The sequence below is a fragment of the Panthera onca genome, chromosome D1 (genome assembly GCF_046562875.1).
Source record: "Panthera onca isolate mPanOnc1 chromosome D1, mPanOnc1 haplotype 2, whole genome shotgun sequence".
NCBI classification, from domain to species: domain Eukaryota; kingdom Metazoa; phylum Chordata; class Mammalia; order Carnivora; family Felidae; genus Panthera; species Panthera onca.
Window position 1 is genome coordinate 108319685 of NC_138348.1, and position 14973 is coordinate 108334657.

General features: G+C 38.4%; 1 protein-coding gene across 8 annotated transcripts in view; it reads right to left on the bottom strand.

Annotated features, from left to right (window-relative positions):
• ATM (ATM serine/threonine kinase) overlaps nt 1–14973 on the bottom strand; it is a 129762-nt gene that overhangs the window by 88714 nt on the left and 26075 nt on the right. For all 8 annotated transcript variants that reach the window (XM_078432709.2, XM_078432710.2, XM_078432711.2 and 5 more), the window contains 10 exons: nt 13774–13943; nt 11382–11753; nt 10541–10735; nt 9666–9761; nt 8576–8801; nt 6427–6552; nt 5733–5858; nt 4706–4795; nt 3275–3446; nt 2123–2322 (listed from right to left, as the gene is read on the bottom strand). In XM_078432709.2, the coding sequence (XP_078288835.2) occupies nt 2123–2322; nt 3275–3446; nt 4706–4795; nt 5733–5858; nt 6427–6552; nt 8576–8801; nt 9666–9761; nt 10541–10735; nt 11382–11753; nt 13774–13943 (1773 nt within the window). The remainder of the gene's footprint in view (nt 1–2122; nt 2323–3274; nt 3447–4705; nt 4796–5732; nt 5859–6426; nt 6553–8575; nt 8802–9665; nt 9762–10540; nt 10736–11381; nt 11754–13773; nt 13944–14973) is intronic.

A 14973-nucleotide genomic window follows, 5' to 3' on the forward strand; every position in this document is an offset into this window, starting at 1 on the left:
CAATCCCTATCAACATACAACCAGCATTTTTCACAGAGCTAGAACAAACAATCCTAAAATTGGTATGGAACTACCAACAACCCCAAATGGCCAAAGCAATCTTGAAAAAGAAAACCAAAACGGGAGTCATCACGATTCTGGATTTCAAGCTATACTACAAAGCTGTAGTCATCCAGGAAGTGTGGTACTGGCACAAAATCAGACACGTAAGTCAATGGAACAGAATAGAAAACCCAGAAATGGACCCACAATTATATGGTCAACTAATTTTCAAAAAAGCAGGAAATAATATTCAATGGAAAAAAGACAGTCTCTTCAGCAAATGTGTAGGGAAAACTGGACAGCAACATGAAGAATAAAACTGGACCACTTCCTTATACCATACACAAAAAAATTCAAAATGGTTGAAGGACCTAAATGTAAGACACGAACATCAAAATCCTACAGGAGAACACAGGCAGCAACCTCTTTCACCCCAGCCATAGCAACTTATTAGACACATCTCCGGAAGCAAGGGAAACAAAAACAAAAATGAACCACTGGGACTTCATCAAAATAAAGACCTTCTGCACAGTGAAGGAAACCATCAACAAAACTAAAGGGCAGCCTATGGAATGGAAGAAGGTATTTGTAAATGACATATCGGATAAAGGGTTAGTATCCAAAATCTACAGCAAACTTAGCAAATTCAACACACCCCCCCAAAAAATAATCCAGTTAAGAAATGGGCAGAAGATATGAATAGACACTTTTCCAAAGAAGACATCCAGATGGCTAACAGACACATGAAAAGATGCTCAACATCACTCATCATCAGGGAAACACAAACCTAAACCACAATGAGATACCACCTGATACCTGTCAGAATGGCTAAAATTAACAACAGAGGAAACAACAGGTATTGGCTAGCATAAGGAGAAAGCAGAACCCTCTTACACTGTTGGTGGGAATGCAAACTGGTGTAGTCACTCTGGAAAACAGCATGGAGGTTCCTCAAAAAGTTAAGAATACAACTAACTACCCTATGACCTAACGGTTGCATTATTAGGTATTTACCTGAAGGATGTAAAAATACTGATTCAAGGGGCGCCTGGGTGACTCGGTTGAGCGTCTGACTCTTGATTTCGGCTCAGGTCATATCTCACGGTTCATGGAGTGGAACCCTACACTGGGCTCCACACTAAGAGCGTGGAGCCTGCTTGGGAATCTCTCTCTCTCTCTCTCTCTCTCTCTCTCTCTCTCTCTCTCTCTGCCCCTGCCCCATTCATATTCTCTCCCTCCCTCTCTCTCTCTCAAAATAAAGAAACATTAAAAAAACATACTGATTTGAAGAGACACATGGGGGGGTGGGGAGAGGGGCAAACCATAAAACAGACTCTTAACCAAAACCAAACTGAGGGTTCCTGGAAGGGAGGTGGGCAGGGGGATGGGCTAGACGGCTGATGGGTATTGGGAGGGCAACTGTTGTGATGAGCACTGTGTGGTGTGTGCAAGTGAAAAAAAGAGAAGGACAAATGCCTATACTATTCAAAAATACGAACGTCCTAAGGAAAGACTAAAGAACTGTTCCAGATTGAAAGAGACTGAAAATGCATGACAATTTGAGGCAAGGATAGAGAATTACTAAAAAGGCAGATGTGGTAAAATGTTACCTGTGGAAGCGTGTGAAGGAAATATGGGAATTCTTGTAGTATCATTACTTTACTGTCATCTTGAAATTACATCTAAAAATATCTACAACATGTAAATAAGGTCAAGGCAAGACTCAGAATTCAACTACAAGGTATGTATTATTTTTACTCGGGAGTCTTGGCCTACTTTAAAGTAATTTACAATAATTAATTATAACTAAAAATAATAAATGTATCCAAAGTCCAACCGAGTTTTAATGTTTCACTATCCACTTAAAATTTTTTCACAGTACATGAAAAGAAAAAGTCTATTTTATAACTAGCATCAGATTGTTATATTTTTATAACCAGCATTTTTTTATAACTAGCATTTTTATAACTGGCGTCAGATTTGTTCCTCAAGGAAGCAGGTTCAAACCATCACAAGTACCATATACTCTATCCAGCAACATCAGACGGAACTGAAGGTGTGTCACTTTCCCTGAACTCACCATGTGCAGGTGGAGGGATTTAGCAGGGTCCAGCATGCTGGAATCAATTAACATTAACAGTCTCCTCCGAATGTCAGCTGCTCTGAACGACACGGTACTAGTCTGAGCGGTAGTTACACACATACACAAGAACTTGAGCATGTCGAGGAAAAGTAGATCTTGCTTTGAAAGATGTTCTTCAGCTAAAGGATTCATGGCACCTGAATAAAAAGCACTTATTAAAACTAAGAGAGGGACACAACACACATATATTGAACATTAACTCAAACATTTTCCAGTCTACAAAAAAAAAAGAGAGGGATGAAAGTCTACGGAAAGCAAAATTATGGTGAAAGTGATTAAACACTAAAAGCTTCAAAATTCTTCATGAAAAGTTACTCTAGGATTCTGTCATCAATAAATAATCTATACAAACATTCACAGAAGCACTGCCAAGTACAGCGAAACAGAGAGGAACCCACACTTGTGACAAAAAAAAAATGGTCACGTGAGTTATGGTACATATGTTAATTTGGATACAATGAAGCCATTAAAAAGTACAATGATCGGGACACTTGGGTGGCTCAGTCAGTTAAGCATCCGATTTCTGCTCAGGTCATATCTCACAGTTCGTGGGTTTGAGCCCCGCATTGGGCTCTCTGCTAACAGTTCAGAGCCCGGATCGTGCTTCAGATTCTGTGTCTCCCTCTCTCTCTGTCCCTCCCCTGCTCTAAATCTCTCTCTCTCTCTTGCTCTCTCTCAAAAATAAACATTAAAAAAAATTTTTTTTAAGTATAACTACCAATAAAGCTTAATGAAAAAAAATGCTCACAGTTGTTAAAAGGAAATGAAGGCATAAAAAAACACGTGAACGGTTGATGCTGATTCCAAAAAGACAAAAAAGGTTAAAAGCGATGGCCCCAGGGGTGTTTTCACTCTCCTGCTTTGTTTTCCAAATAATCTATTTTAAATTCCTTAGATGAAGAATAACACAGGTAACTAATAAATTCAATTCAAAATCAGAGAAATCTAAGGTACACAGAAGGGAACCAATCCCAGCAGACTATAGAAGGGAAAATAAAATGGGCAAAAAATTGGTATCTCTGAGGCCTTTCGTAATGCCAAATCAATACAAAGGGAAAAAGAAATCCCAAGCAGTAAATGCGTATTTACCAATAGTATTTTGACCCTCTCCAGATACGTTAGCATCACTAACACTGCCGGCAGGGTAATCACTGAATAGACTCATGGATGACTGATCCTCCGCCTCCATCAGACTTTCGTCAGGATCATCTTCCACTGATTCCACTTCTCCATAGTCAAACGGCTTTCTGCTGAAGGATGCCTTCAGAGAAGAAAAACAAAGATGTTTAAATTGGCTTCTTCCAGAAGCATGTTTTAGTTAAAATTCACCTAATCAAACAATTCAACATTCACATGTATGAATGCTGCAGTATTATTTCTATTAAATGTCTAACAATAAAAAATGGATAAACTGTAGTATGTATATACAACAATGATACGCAAACCTTAAAAATAATTTCTTACAATGAGCTTTATAACACCGAAATGTCATGAACATATGGGGAAAAGTATAAATTGGTATGACTTTTTGAGGAAATTGACAATATCCATCAAAAAGTAAAATTCGCATTCCTTTTAAACAAGCAATTCCGCTGCTAGAATTTATTCTACATTCATGATATACACACATACTAGTAGACAAAAATACAAGAATCTTTACCACAAAACTCTCTGTAACAACAACAAAATAGAAACGACATCTAATGCTAAGGTCAGATGGACTAAAAATACATATATACCATTCCCATATAATGAGATACAATGCTACTTTAAAAAAACAAGTAGGAGCGCCTGGGTGGCTCAGTCAATTGGGTATCTGATTTCGGCTCAGGTCATGATCTCGCAGTTCGTGAGTTCAAGCCCTGCGTCCGGCTCTGTGTTGACAGCTTGGAGCCTGGAGCCTGTTCCAGATTCTGTGTCTCCCCCTCTCTCTCTCTGCCCCTCCCCTGCTCATGCTCTGTCTCTGTCTCTCAAAAATAAATATACATTAAAAAATAAATAAATAAATAAAAAACAGCAGCATGTAGCAACATAGAAAAATGACCAAATTACAGAATATTTTTCATTCAACATACATTTGAGTATGTAATGTACGTGCCAGGCACTGTTCTAGACTAAAGAATACATGTAGCAAAAGCCCATTTGTATGGATGGAAGAAAAGTCAATGCCATGATGAGAAGGTGTTGTTCGTCTGACACAGTTTTTGTTTTTATTTTTAAAGATAAACAATTATTTTGAATTCTGGTATAGTGTTACATAGAAATAAGTGTAAGCCTGGATGATTACTTTACAATCATTCAGTCTATTACTAATTACTGAAAAACTAAAAGCCAACCAGTATGTACTGATATTAAGAAGCAAAGAATATATTCCCCTCCAAAACCAAATAACTTCAATTTCCACATTTAAAAATACATAAGGTGCCATATATCGTGAGATGAATACCTACCGAAGAGAGGTATCAACGAAAAAAGAATCAAAGAATCAATGAAACAGGGTGGTAAAACACGCATACTTACTAAACTTCTACAAATATCTGCAATATCATTCATTAGCTTTGATGTCAACAATCTCAGGAAAAATCCAGATGCAATCTTACTTGGACTGGGCTGTAATGAAGACAAAAACACAAGCAAGCAAAAAAATAAAAACTTATTCTTGGCAGACAATATCTTCTCTATCTTAAATGAAATACCAATTTTCTTTGACACTGGAAATTCTCCATCATGAGAAGCATGGATGATCAGTTTACCATCAGGGCCAAGATATAAACTGCATCAACAACACTAACCTCTTTTCTTAGAGTAATAACTACAGCACATTTAAGTATATTGTGTATAAACATTAAAGTAAAATACTGACTACTGACCCTAAACACAAGTGATAACTGTAAGTTTGAATTCATACTTCCATTTCTCTCCTTCCCCATTTACAGAAAAACACAGAAAAACACATTATGTTTTTTTAGTTAAAACAAAAAGAAAAACACATTATAAAATTAAAAATATGTGCTGGTAATATTGTTATGTAGCCATGTAGTTATCATTGGCTTTCGAAAAACTTGCTTTGCAACTGTGACTGACACTCTGGCCTGGCTCAGGTACAACTTAGGCCTATTCCAAATCGAAACAAAGATGACACAGAGCAACACTCTTTGTGCCCAGGGTTCTACAAGACTATCTGGGCAAAAGAGAACAAGGCATGTGCTGGAGTTCTCTATCTTCATGGTGCTCACTAGCCCCGGTACAGTGGTATGCACCTCACATGGCCACAGTCAACAAGTTTTTACTAAATGAAAGAAAATACGCTGGCCATAAAAGAGTTGCCTCTGGAGTTGTCTATAAAAGTGGTAATCCCAGAAACCTTCCTGAAATGATGAAATTCGTTCCTGAGAAACTCAGATCACCTGTTGCTTTATTCCCGTGGATGCTACCTTTATTTACATTCCATTTAATTGTAAATTACAAATGGACCAAAAAACAGTACCACCAGCACCCAGTTATCTACCACGCTGAGTGACCACATAGTGGAGTAAGAACACCTTACCCTGGTACAGTTAGACAAGCAACGTGTACAGAGATGCATCAAATTTCTCAGCGAGACAATCCTAGATTCTTCATGGGGCTTATTTTTAAACACAGTGATACTTTCTCCGGCACACTGCATGAGAGACTATTGATAAAAGAAGAAAAAATCCAAACTCTAGTTAAAATGACAGTTTAGGGATTGCTCTTCAAAGTCTACTTAAGAAATAAAATTAGTGTTCTTAAGTTATACTTGGCTATCCAGAGCAATTAAAAGTCATAGTAACAATTAACAGTGTTTTTAATGACTTAACGTATACTCTGTTCTCCTTACAAACCACACGCTGACAGAACAGGACTCAGAGATGAAAGTAAGTTTCATGTGTCCAGCAAAACTGCTTAACACTCAGTCAAGGATTCTTTAGGATAACTGATCACAGAAAAAAACGTTTAAAAGTGCCCATACAAGTCAGTATTTTTCTTTAACAAGATTAAGTGTTAATGTGATACTATTTCAATTACTCTACGTATAGTTGGGTTAAAATCAAGTTTTAAGGAAGGATGGATAGTTCCATTTCTCTCAGACAGCATAAACCAAAGAGAAAAGGTTACCCTATGTAGAAGTTTTTATGTTTTCTCAAGCAAATATACCAATTTCCCCAGGAATACATTGCACTCATATTTATCCAGAATGTGAACAGAATGAATTCTCATACCTTGGCTTTCTGGAACAACTCTGATTTATATGCTTCCTCTTCAGCTATTACACCCATGTAACAATAGCAGCCAAGAACACCCACCACAAGACTTGAACATCGGATAAGCGTTTCTGCATCTGTAGACTTCAAGTGAAACAAGAAAGAAAAAATATACACGTTTCACAAATAATTTTGAGTACCACAGTTATCTTTTGTAGGAACAAATCTTAGGTACACATTAAGAAACTAGTTAACTGATTTAATAGTGGCATAATTGTGATTATCTCTAAAAACATCTAAGAGATCCCTGCGGAGTTGTGATAAGTAGAAATCTTGGGAAAAACAAAACTATCTCCTAATGGCCAAGTTAGGCATCTATCTCCTCTTACAGTAGCACAATGTACTGTACACAAAGGCCCTTAATATTTGAGGTACAGTGGAAAGAAAAAAAATAATACACAAATAAAAGTCTATAACTCTTTGAATAGGAGTAGAAATCAGATTCATATAAAGAGATATTAAAATGACATTTTGAGCTTCAGAAAGATAAGAACCCCGACTTACTCAGCTTTTTAGACTCTAGAAACTAGCACAAATTTTGCAAGTAGCTATCACTCAGCCAAATTTACACAATTATTTACAAATCTGCAATGGCTACACAGAAAAATAACATTTCCAGATTGCTCTGTTCCTATATTGTAGGAAATGTCATTTTAGGGGAAAACACAGAAGACTGTATTACTTTGTCACGAAAATGGTTACAAGCGTGATCTAGCAGAATGTCAGTAACTAAGGATAAGACATATGAAACAGACACACTATCTCTTCTCTGGTTCTGTGGGTCATCATCCCTGGCTACCGAATTCACTCCTCTAACTTGCAGATTTTATTTTATTCAACAAATATTTCACCATTTACAATATAACAAGGCATTGTGGAAGATCCAAAGATTAACAAAAATACAGATGTCCTTTAAGGAGATTTACAGCATGGCCTGAAACATCTGCGTATAAAACATACACACAAATATCCATGGGACAAGGAATATACTAAGAGTTACTTTAAAAAGAAATAGTAGGGGCGCCCGGGTGGCTCAGTCGGTTGAGCATCCAACTTTGGCTCAGGTCATGATATCTTGGTCCTCGAGTTCAAGCCCCCACATCAAGCTCTATGCTGACAGCTCAGAGCCTGCAGCCTGCTTCAGATTCTGTCTCCCTCTCTCTTCCCCCACTCACGCTCTCTCTCAAAAATAAAACATTAAAAAAATTTTTTTTGAGAAATACTAAGTACTGTGAAAATCAAAAGATGAATTATTATGGCTGAGATTATCTAAAAAAGGCTTTAGCAGGATTTTGACATGTGGATGATTTTGAACACACAAAAATGGGTAGAAAGATATTTATTTCACGTCAAAAATAACGGGAGTTTCAGCAAGAGAATGGTACACACAAAGAAAATTTGTGATCTTTTTTTTTCTTTGAGAAAGAGAGAAAGAAAAAGAGAGAGAGAGAGAGAGAGAGAGAGAGAGAGAGAGAGAATCTCAAGCAGGCTCCATTGCTAGCGTGGAGCCCAACACCCAACGCGGGGCTCAATCTCACCACGAGATCATGACCTGAGCCAAAATCAAGAGACGAACACTTAACCAACTGAGCCACCCAGGCGCCCCAAGAGAATGTGTGATCTTAAGACAGTGAAGAAAATGATTTATGAGAAATTACGAGTGACCTCTAAACTATGGGTGATTGCTAGATCATTTATTACATTTTATTAACACTTCTCCCTCTTCAAGTGTCACCAAGATCTTTTAGATCAGTTTAAATGATGTTCTTGTCTGTTATTGTAACCTCTCCCTCCTCTCAGTTGAGAGGTTCTTTCTCATCATATAATCCCTATGCTCCAAACCATTATTGTTCCCCACGCACCCACACAAAGAATTCTACTTCTTTAACATCTACTGGAACTCCTGGTACAAAAGAAACACAAATTATTCTTCTTGGGTCTTTCTGCTCTTGTAGTAAGTCTTCCCTATTTGTACACATGTACTGTCACTATGCTTTTTTTAATTAAGCCTGTCACCATCCTCAGGGCCCCTTCTGCCTGTTTCTCCTTCCTAACAGTCCACCAAAGTTGAGTCAGATGTAGGCTTTAGTTCTTCTGAAAATCTCACCTCAAAGGAGTAGTTATTTAGAAGCTGTTCTGATAACCCCAGAAGACAGCGATCCAGTGATTCCTTGAGGTTCTGGTGGACAGAAATGCCTCCACTGGACTGGAGCTTTTCTATGGGACATTCCTTCACAATGGTTAAGAAATCCATCTTGTCGAAAGTTGTCTGAAGAAACAGTTCTTCAATTTCTGAGAACGAAGACTCCTCTGCATCTTTGTGGTGTTGTTCACTTCAAGAGAGTAAGACCTTAAATGTACAATCAAGTGACTAACTGCTTCACCTCCACGCAGCAGCAATATATCACAAATGAAAACTTTAACTTAGCATCTACTTTACAGACTGCTTACACAATTAACGGATTAGTCTTTTTAAAGGCTTCTCGGCTTTGGAATGGCTACGCTCGTGTACCAGCTTTCATTTTGCAATAGCAAATTCCACTAACACATGGATGAAAGACACATAGGTTATAATTTCAAAGGCAAAGTCAAAAACATTAAAAAGAAAACATTAATAGCACCAGGTACAAACACTAAGATAAACATTATCTGAAAACACTTTCCTTTTTTCCGCTTTGATTTCTCCAAAATGGAGGAGTTTTTCATGCTATGCCCTCTCAAGGGAGATCAGGAATCTTAATACTAGTGAGTCATTTTCGGCCACAGTGATAAACAGGGGCCTCTTGAGTCAATCAACTAAAATGAGGTTTTTAGACTTATTTTTACTTTGACCTATCCTCCATTACCATTAATTTTAAAACGAACAGATTTTACATGGCACACAAAAATGGGTCACATCTTTAAAAAACTCATGTCTTAACCACCCATGACAACTATTCTATTTCTTCCATTGGCATGAGTTGCCACGCTATACTACACGGCGTTAAAAACCAGTCGACAGGATCTAAAATTATAGAACGCAGATGACTATCACTGAATTAAAAGCAGCTTTTTCCCTGGCTCAGAGATGGAATTTTCTTTAATTGATCAACTTAGTTCATAATTTTTAAGATGTAGCTACTACCCTGCTAAAATTATCATCTTTGTAATTAACAGCCATAGCTTAAACGAATACAGAACTCTATTAGATAACATACCATTCTGGCACTCTTTGGAAAAAATTCATTGCAGCTTTAGAGTTTTTCATAGTGAGACTCACAAGAATTTTCTCCAGTGCAAGATGAGGAAAATTACTACAAAGGAAAATTAAAAAAAAATCTTCACTTAGAAGACCAACACCCATTGAATGCATTGTTTATACTTAAATATCCATGTTTGGTTGTAAATCTTGACATCACTTTCTTTCATCGTTACTGAATTTTTTAACATCTAAAACAAGAATTAAGAAGCATACGTTTATTTTATGTTACTATAATTTTCAATACTTCCTGGCAGCAGACTCATCTAATTTTTAAAAATTGTATCTGAAACAGATTGTGAAATTAAAACAAAAGCACTAGGACCCAGAAAATCCCATCCTCTACTCCTTCAGTCCTGACCACCAGCTGTGGAAAGGTTACAGGGTCAAGCTGCTCCCCGTTCTGGGGCTTAAGCCCCATTTTGACTGTCTCCAGTTTCCTCCCCCCATTAATTTAACACCCGTCACGCACAAGATACTCCCGTTCTGATTCCGGGATACGGCTGCATCAGACATACATGCGGATGAACCTACTCACAGAAAATCACAAAGGAACACGGAAGTGCTCAAAGAATTATAATTCGTATTATTCAGGCACATCCCCCTGTGTTCTCACTGTCTCAGCAGAGATAAAAACAAAGTAAAAGGACATGAAGACATCCAAGCACAAAGACACAGAACACTGGAAAAACAAAGGGACTGTTTAATATCTGGGGTAAGGTCTCAGAAACCCCACATTACCACTGTGCGACAAGCCATCGAGTATCAAACAAGCACAAGCCTCCGGTACCTCCCCATACAAAAAGGAGCTGGATGCTAATGAATTCAAATCACCTGTGAAGAACTGGGGGCGGCTCGGTACTGTCTTCAAAGTCATCCTCTAACTGATAGAATAAGAGCCATTTCATTATCAATTCCTTTAACGAAAAACTTCTATTTACTTCACATGTATTCTGCTCCACTCCTGTCTTTATTGTTTCTGGAACAACGCAGACGGTCAGGGCCAAAGTCAAGCAGCACACTGCAGAACTACAACAAAACAGAGGGCGCTGTTGTTAAAAATAAGCTTTCCCCCCACCACCACCCCGGGCCCAGTCCTAATAGTTATATGTTTTCTTTCTGCAGTAAGTGCCATCACGAGAATAACCAAAATTAGATTAAATGTGATGAAAGAATGACAAAGCGTTCCCCACCCTTGAGTGACAGAATAGGAGAGTCAACAATGGGAGAAAAGCATTGCAAGAGGAGACTATAAATGCTACCTATATATTCTTGCAGGAAAAGCAGCAATGCACCAATTTTAAGTTACCATCTCCTGTCCACATTCTTTCCCTCAAGAACAATTTGAATCTCTTTGGTTTTTTTTTTTTAAATGTTTATTTTTGAGAGACACAGACACAGCATGAGTGGGAGAGGAGTAGAGAGCGGGGAGACACAGAGTCTGAAGCAGGCTCCAGGCTCCGAACTGTCAGCACAGAGCCTGAAGCCAGGCTCGAACTCGGGAACAGGGAGATCATGACCTGAGCCGAAGTCAGATGCCCAACCGACTGAGCCACCCAGGCACCCCCAGAATTTAACATATTTTTAACTGAAGTGAAAAACTACAAAAACCAGAGGGGAAAAAAAAAAGTATATGTATATATAAAAATCTAATACAATACATAAATCAACCTACCATGAAGGTCTGCAGGCTGACCCAGTAAATAACTTCCAGAATTCTCTATCAACCTCAATTAAACCACCTTGAATTATAGCTCCAAGTAAGCCAAAGTTTTCAGCTTGTATTCGTTCAGAACTTATACCGCGAAAAGTAATAGACCAAATTTTAGTCCAGAGTTTCAATAAATCTGATTTCTGTGAGCTTTCCAGGTCTGATTTCTTGCCTTGACACGATGCAAGCTCCACAAGGCACCGTAACACGTATGGCGTGCGCTCCCCATGTCGCTGCTGAGGCAGAAGCTGGTACAGTATCATCAGTAATGGTGACAACTCATAGTTAGGTAAACTGGAAGGATATTTTGATATTAATTGGGTTGCAATCTGTAACCTAAAAGAAAAAAGTGTAATTAATTTGAAAATGATTCAAGTCTATTAACAAGCTAACAGAAAATAAATCTACAGACATAGCACCTTTACAATATCCTAAAGAATCACCATCATTACTTTCCATACTACTCTCCAAATAAAAGGCTCTTAGTATTTATTAAGCCCTACTTCCTAAAGTGGCAGGAAGAATGACAACTTTTTGGCCAGGTAGGGGAGCTGTCATATTTCCCTTACACAAAAATTCTGAGGAGTAACTAAAGGTAAGTGCACCTGACTGGCTCCGTAGGTAGAGCATGCAACTTTTGATCTCAGGGCTGGGAGTGTGAGCCCCACACTGAAGCCTACTTAAAAATAAATAAAAAGTAAATTATCAACTTTCTTTTATTTATTTTTTTGTTAATTTTTTTTTTTCAACATTTGTTTTTGAGCCAGAGAAAGAGCATGAACAGGGGAGGGGCAGAGAGAGAGGGAGACACAGAATCTGAAACAGGCTGCAGGCTCTGAGTGGTCAGCACAGAGCCCGACGCAGGGCTCGAACTCACGGGCCGTGAGATCATGACCTGAGCCGAAGTCGGACGCTTAACCAACCGACCAAGCCACCCAGGCGCCCCATATTTTTTTTGCTAATTTTTTAATGTTTATTTTTGAAAGAGAGAGAGAGAGCACACAAGTGGCAGAGGGGCAGAGAGAGAGAGAGTCAGAGAACCCAAAGTAGGCTCCATGCTGTCAGAGCAAAGCCCGAAGTGAGGCTCGAACCCCACGGACAATGAGATCATGACCTGAGCCAAAGTTGAAAGCCCAACTGATGGAGCCACCCAGATGCTCCAATTTTTTTTTTAATAAAATTTATTTATTTTGAGCAAGAGAGCAAGCAAGGGAGGGGCAGAGAGAAAGAGAGAGAGAGAATCCCAAGCAGGCTCCATACTGTCGGTGCAGAGCCTGATGTGGGGCTCAGTCTCACGAATTGTAAGATCATGACCTGAGCCGAAATCAAGAGTCAGATGTTTAACTGACTGAGCCACCTAGACGCCCCTAAATGACCCAATTTTCTACTTCTGAATTATCACACCCATCCTTGCTCTTTAGCCACGAAGACTATTCCTCTAAAACAAGAACAAAAAAGCCAAACAACTATTCTTCCTAGATGTTGGTTAAGTCAAAAAATATTTGCTGTGAATTCTTAGAATGCATCCTGCTCAAGAAGAAGAACTTTATCTTATTCATCCTTGCATCTATAATGCTTGGCACAAAGCAAGTATTCAATAAATAACCCTGCAGGAAATGAACAAATTGAAGAATCTGAAATAGGGATTCTCCACTATATAAAATAAACATGAGCTCAAACACTAGGTATCTAAATCAAGACGCTTTCCCCCACAACGCAATTATATTTAACTATTACATCAACATGGGGAAAACGGAGGCAGGGATCACAGAAGCTTGACTGTCACCTACAAATTTCTAAGTGTCCTTGTTCAAGCTGCGGAACCTTCCTCAGTTTGATAAAACGAACAGGCTGGACTGGATGAATTCTAAAGACTCCTACCAAACCTAATATTTTATGTTATCACAGAAGTCAACAATTTAATCATTTAAGTAACTGTGTATGCTGTACCCAGCAAAATTTTAAAAAGACAACCTTTTATTGTGGCAAGAGGTCCAAATTATTCTGTGATTTCTGAATGCCATCTTTAATTTCTTCCCAAGCTACTTTTACTAGCAGGTGCTGTACCTGCTAAAATGTCTATGTTGAGATGCACAACTCAGGAAATTCCACGAGCCACACATGACTGTCTCCCAGGCTGCTGTCCCCCCATCTCCTTTGCTAAGGCCGTGGCCCCGGCTCCAGCACATGAGCCACGGTGGTGGACCTCAACACGTCCCAGCAACCACCTTCCCCTCTGCCAATGACTGGTTTAGGAGTGGACAGATGACCTAGTTATGGCCAGGCTGTCGTAGTAGAGGTCTCGTAAGAAAAACTAAATGAGACCAGGATGACACTGAAAAAGGTAACATTTTACCAAGGCACAAGATCAAAATCATTCTGTGACTTCTGAAGATGATCTTTTATTACGTCCCAGCCTAATTCTATTTTCCTCTTTTTGCAAGTTGCACCGTAATCATTAAGTTCTCTTTGTGTGATAGCGTAAGATTGAGAAATCTCCAAAGATCTGGTATCTTCATTAAAAACCTGTAAAATAACAAAAAGACAACTTACTTTTTTTGTTTTTTTACACTGTTCCTGTTTTCTAATAGTTCATGAGGGAAAAAATGTTCCTCCTCAAATTAGACACAGCAAAGTCATAGAGCAAAACTAATAAATTATGGAAATATATAAGTATGATAACATAGTAATGAACAAACATTTTACAGGACTGTAACAGCTCTCCAGGAAGCACATATTACCAAGCAAAAATCTGTATTTTCAATGGGATTAAATTTAAAAAAGCTTTTTTAATTAAAAAAAAGTATTTTAAGTTTAGCATTAAGAAAATATCTGACAAATGAAATTACCCAGGATGTTAATCAAATTTCTGGGAAAAAGTTTTACTTAAGAAACATTAAGCCATAGGGGCACTTGGGTGGTTCAGTCGGTGAAGCATCCGACTTTGGCTCAGGTCATGATCTCGCAGTTTGTGGGTTCGAGCCCCACGTTGGGCTCTGTGCTGACAGCTCAGGGCCTAGAGCCTGCTTCAGATTCTGTGTCTTTCTCTCTCTGCCCCTCCCCCACTCACACTCAGTCCCTCTCTCTCTCTCTCAAACATAAAATAAAAACATTAAAAAAAAAAAAACTGCCATCAACTGATGAACGGGCAAACAAAATGTAAAATACCCACACTACTAAACATTATCAGGCAATAAAAAGGAATGAACCACTAGTTCCTAGCACAACATGGACGAAAGACTACAAGTTGTTTCCACGTAGTTTACAGTTGTGTTTCTATTTCATTTACATGAAATGTCCAAAATAGCAAATCTTTAGAGACAGAAAGGAGCTTAGTGGTTAGCTGCTAAAAACTGAAAAAAGCTGGGCACTGGGACTGACTGCTAACAGGTACAGAGTCTGTTTGGGGAGTAGTGGAAATATTCTGGAATCACACAGTGGTGATGCTTGCACAATATAGTGAAAATACTGAAAACCACTCAATTGTGTACTTGTATGCTATGTGATTTCTAACTCAGTAGAAAAAAAAAATTTTAAACAAGAAACATAATCTGAT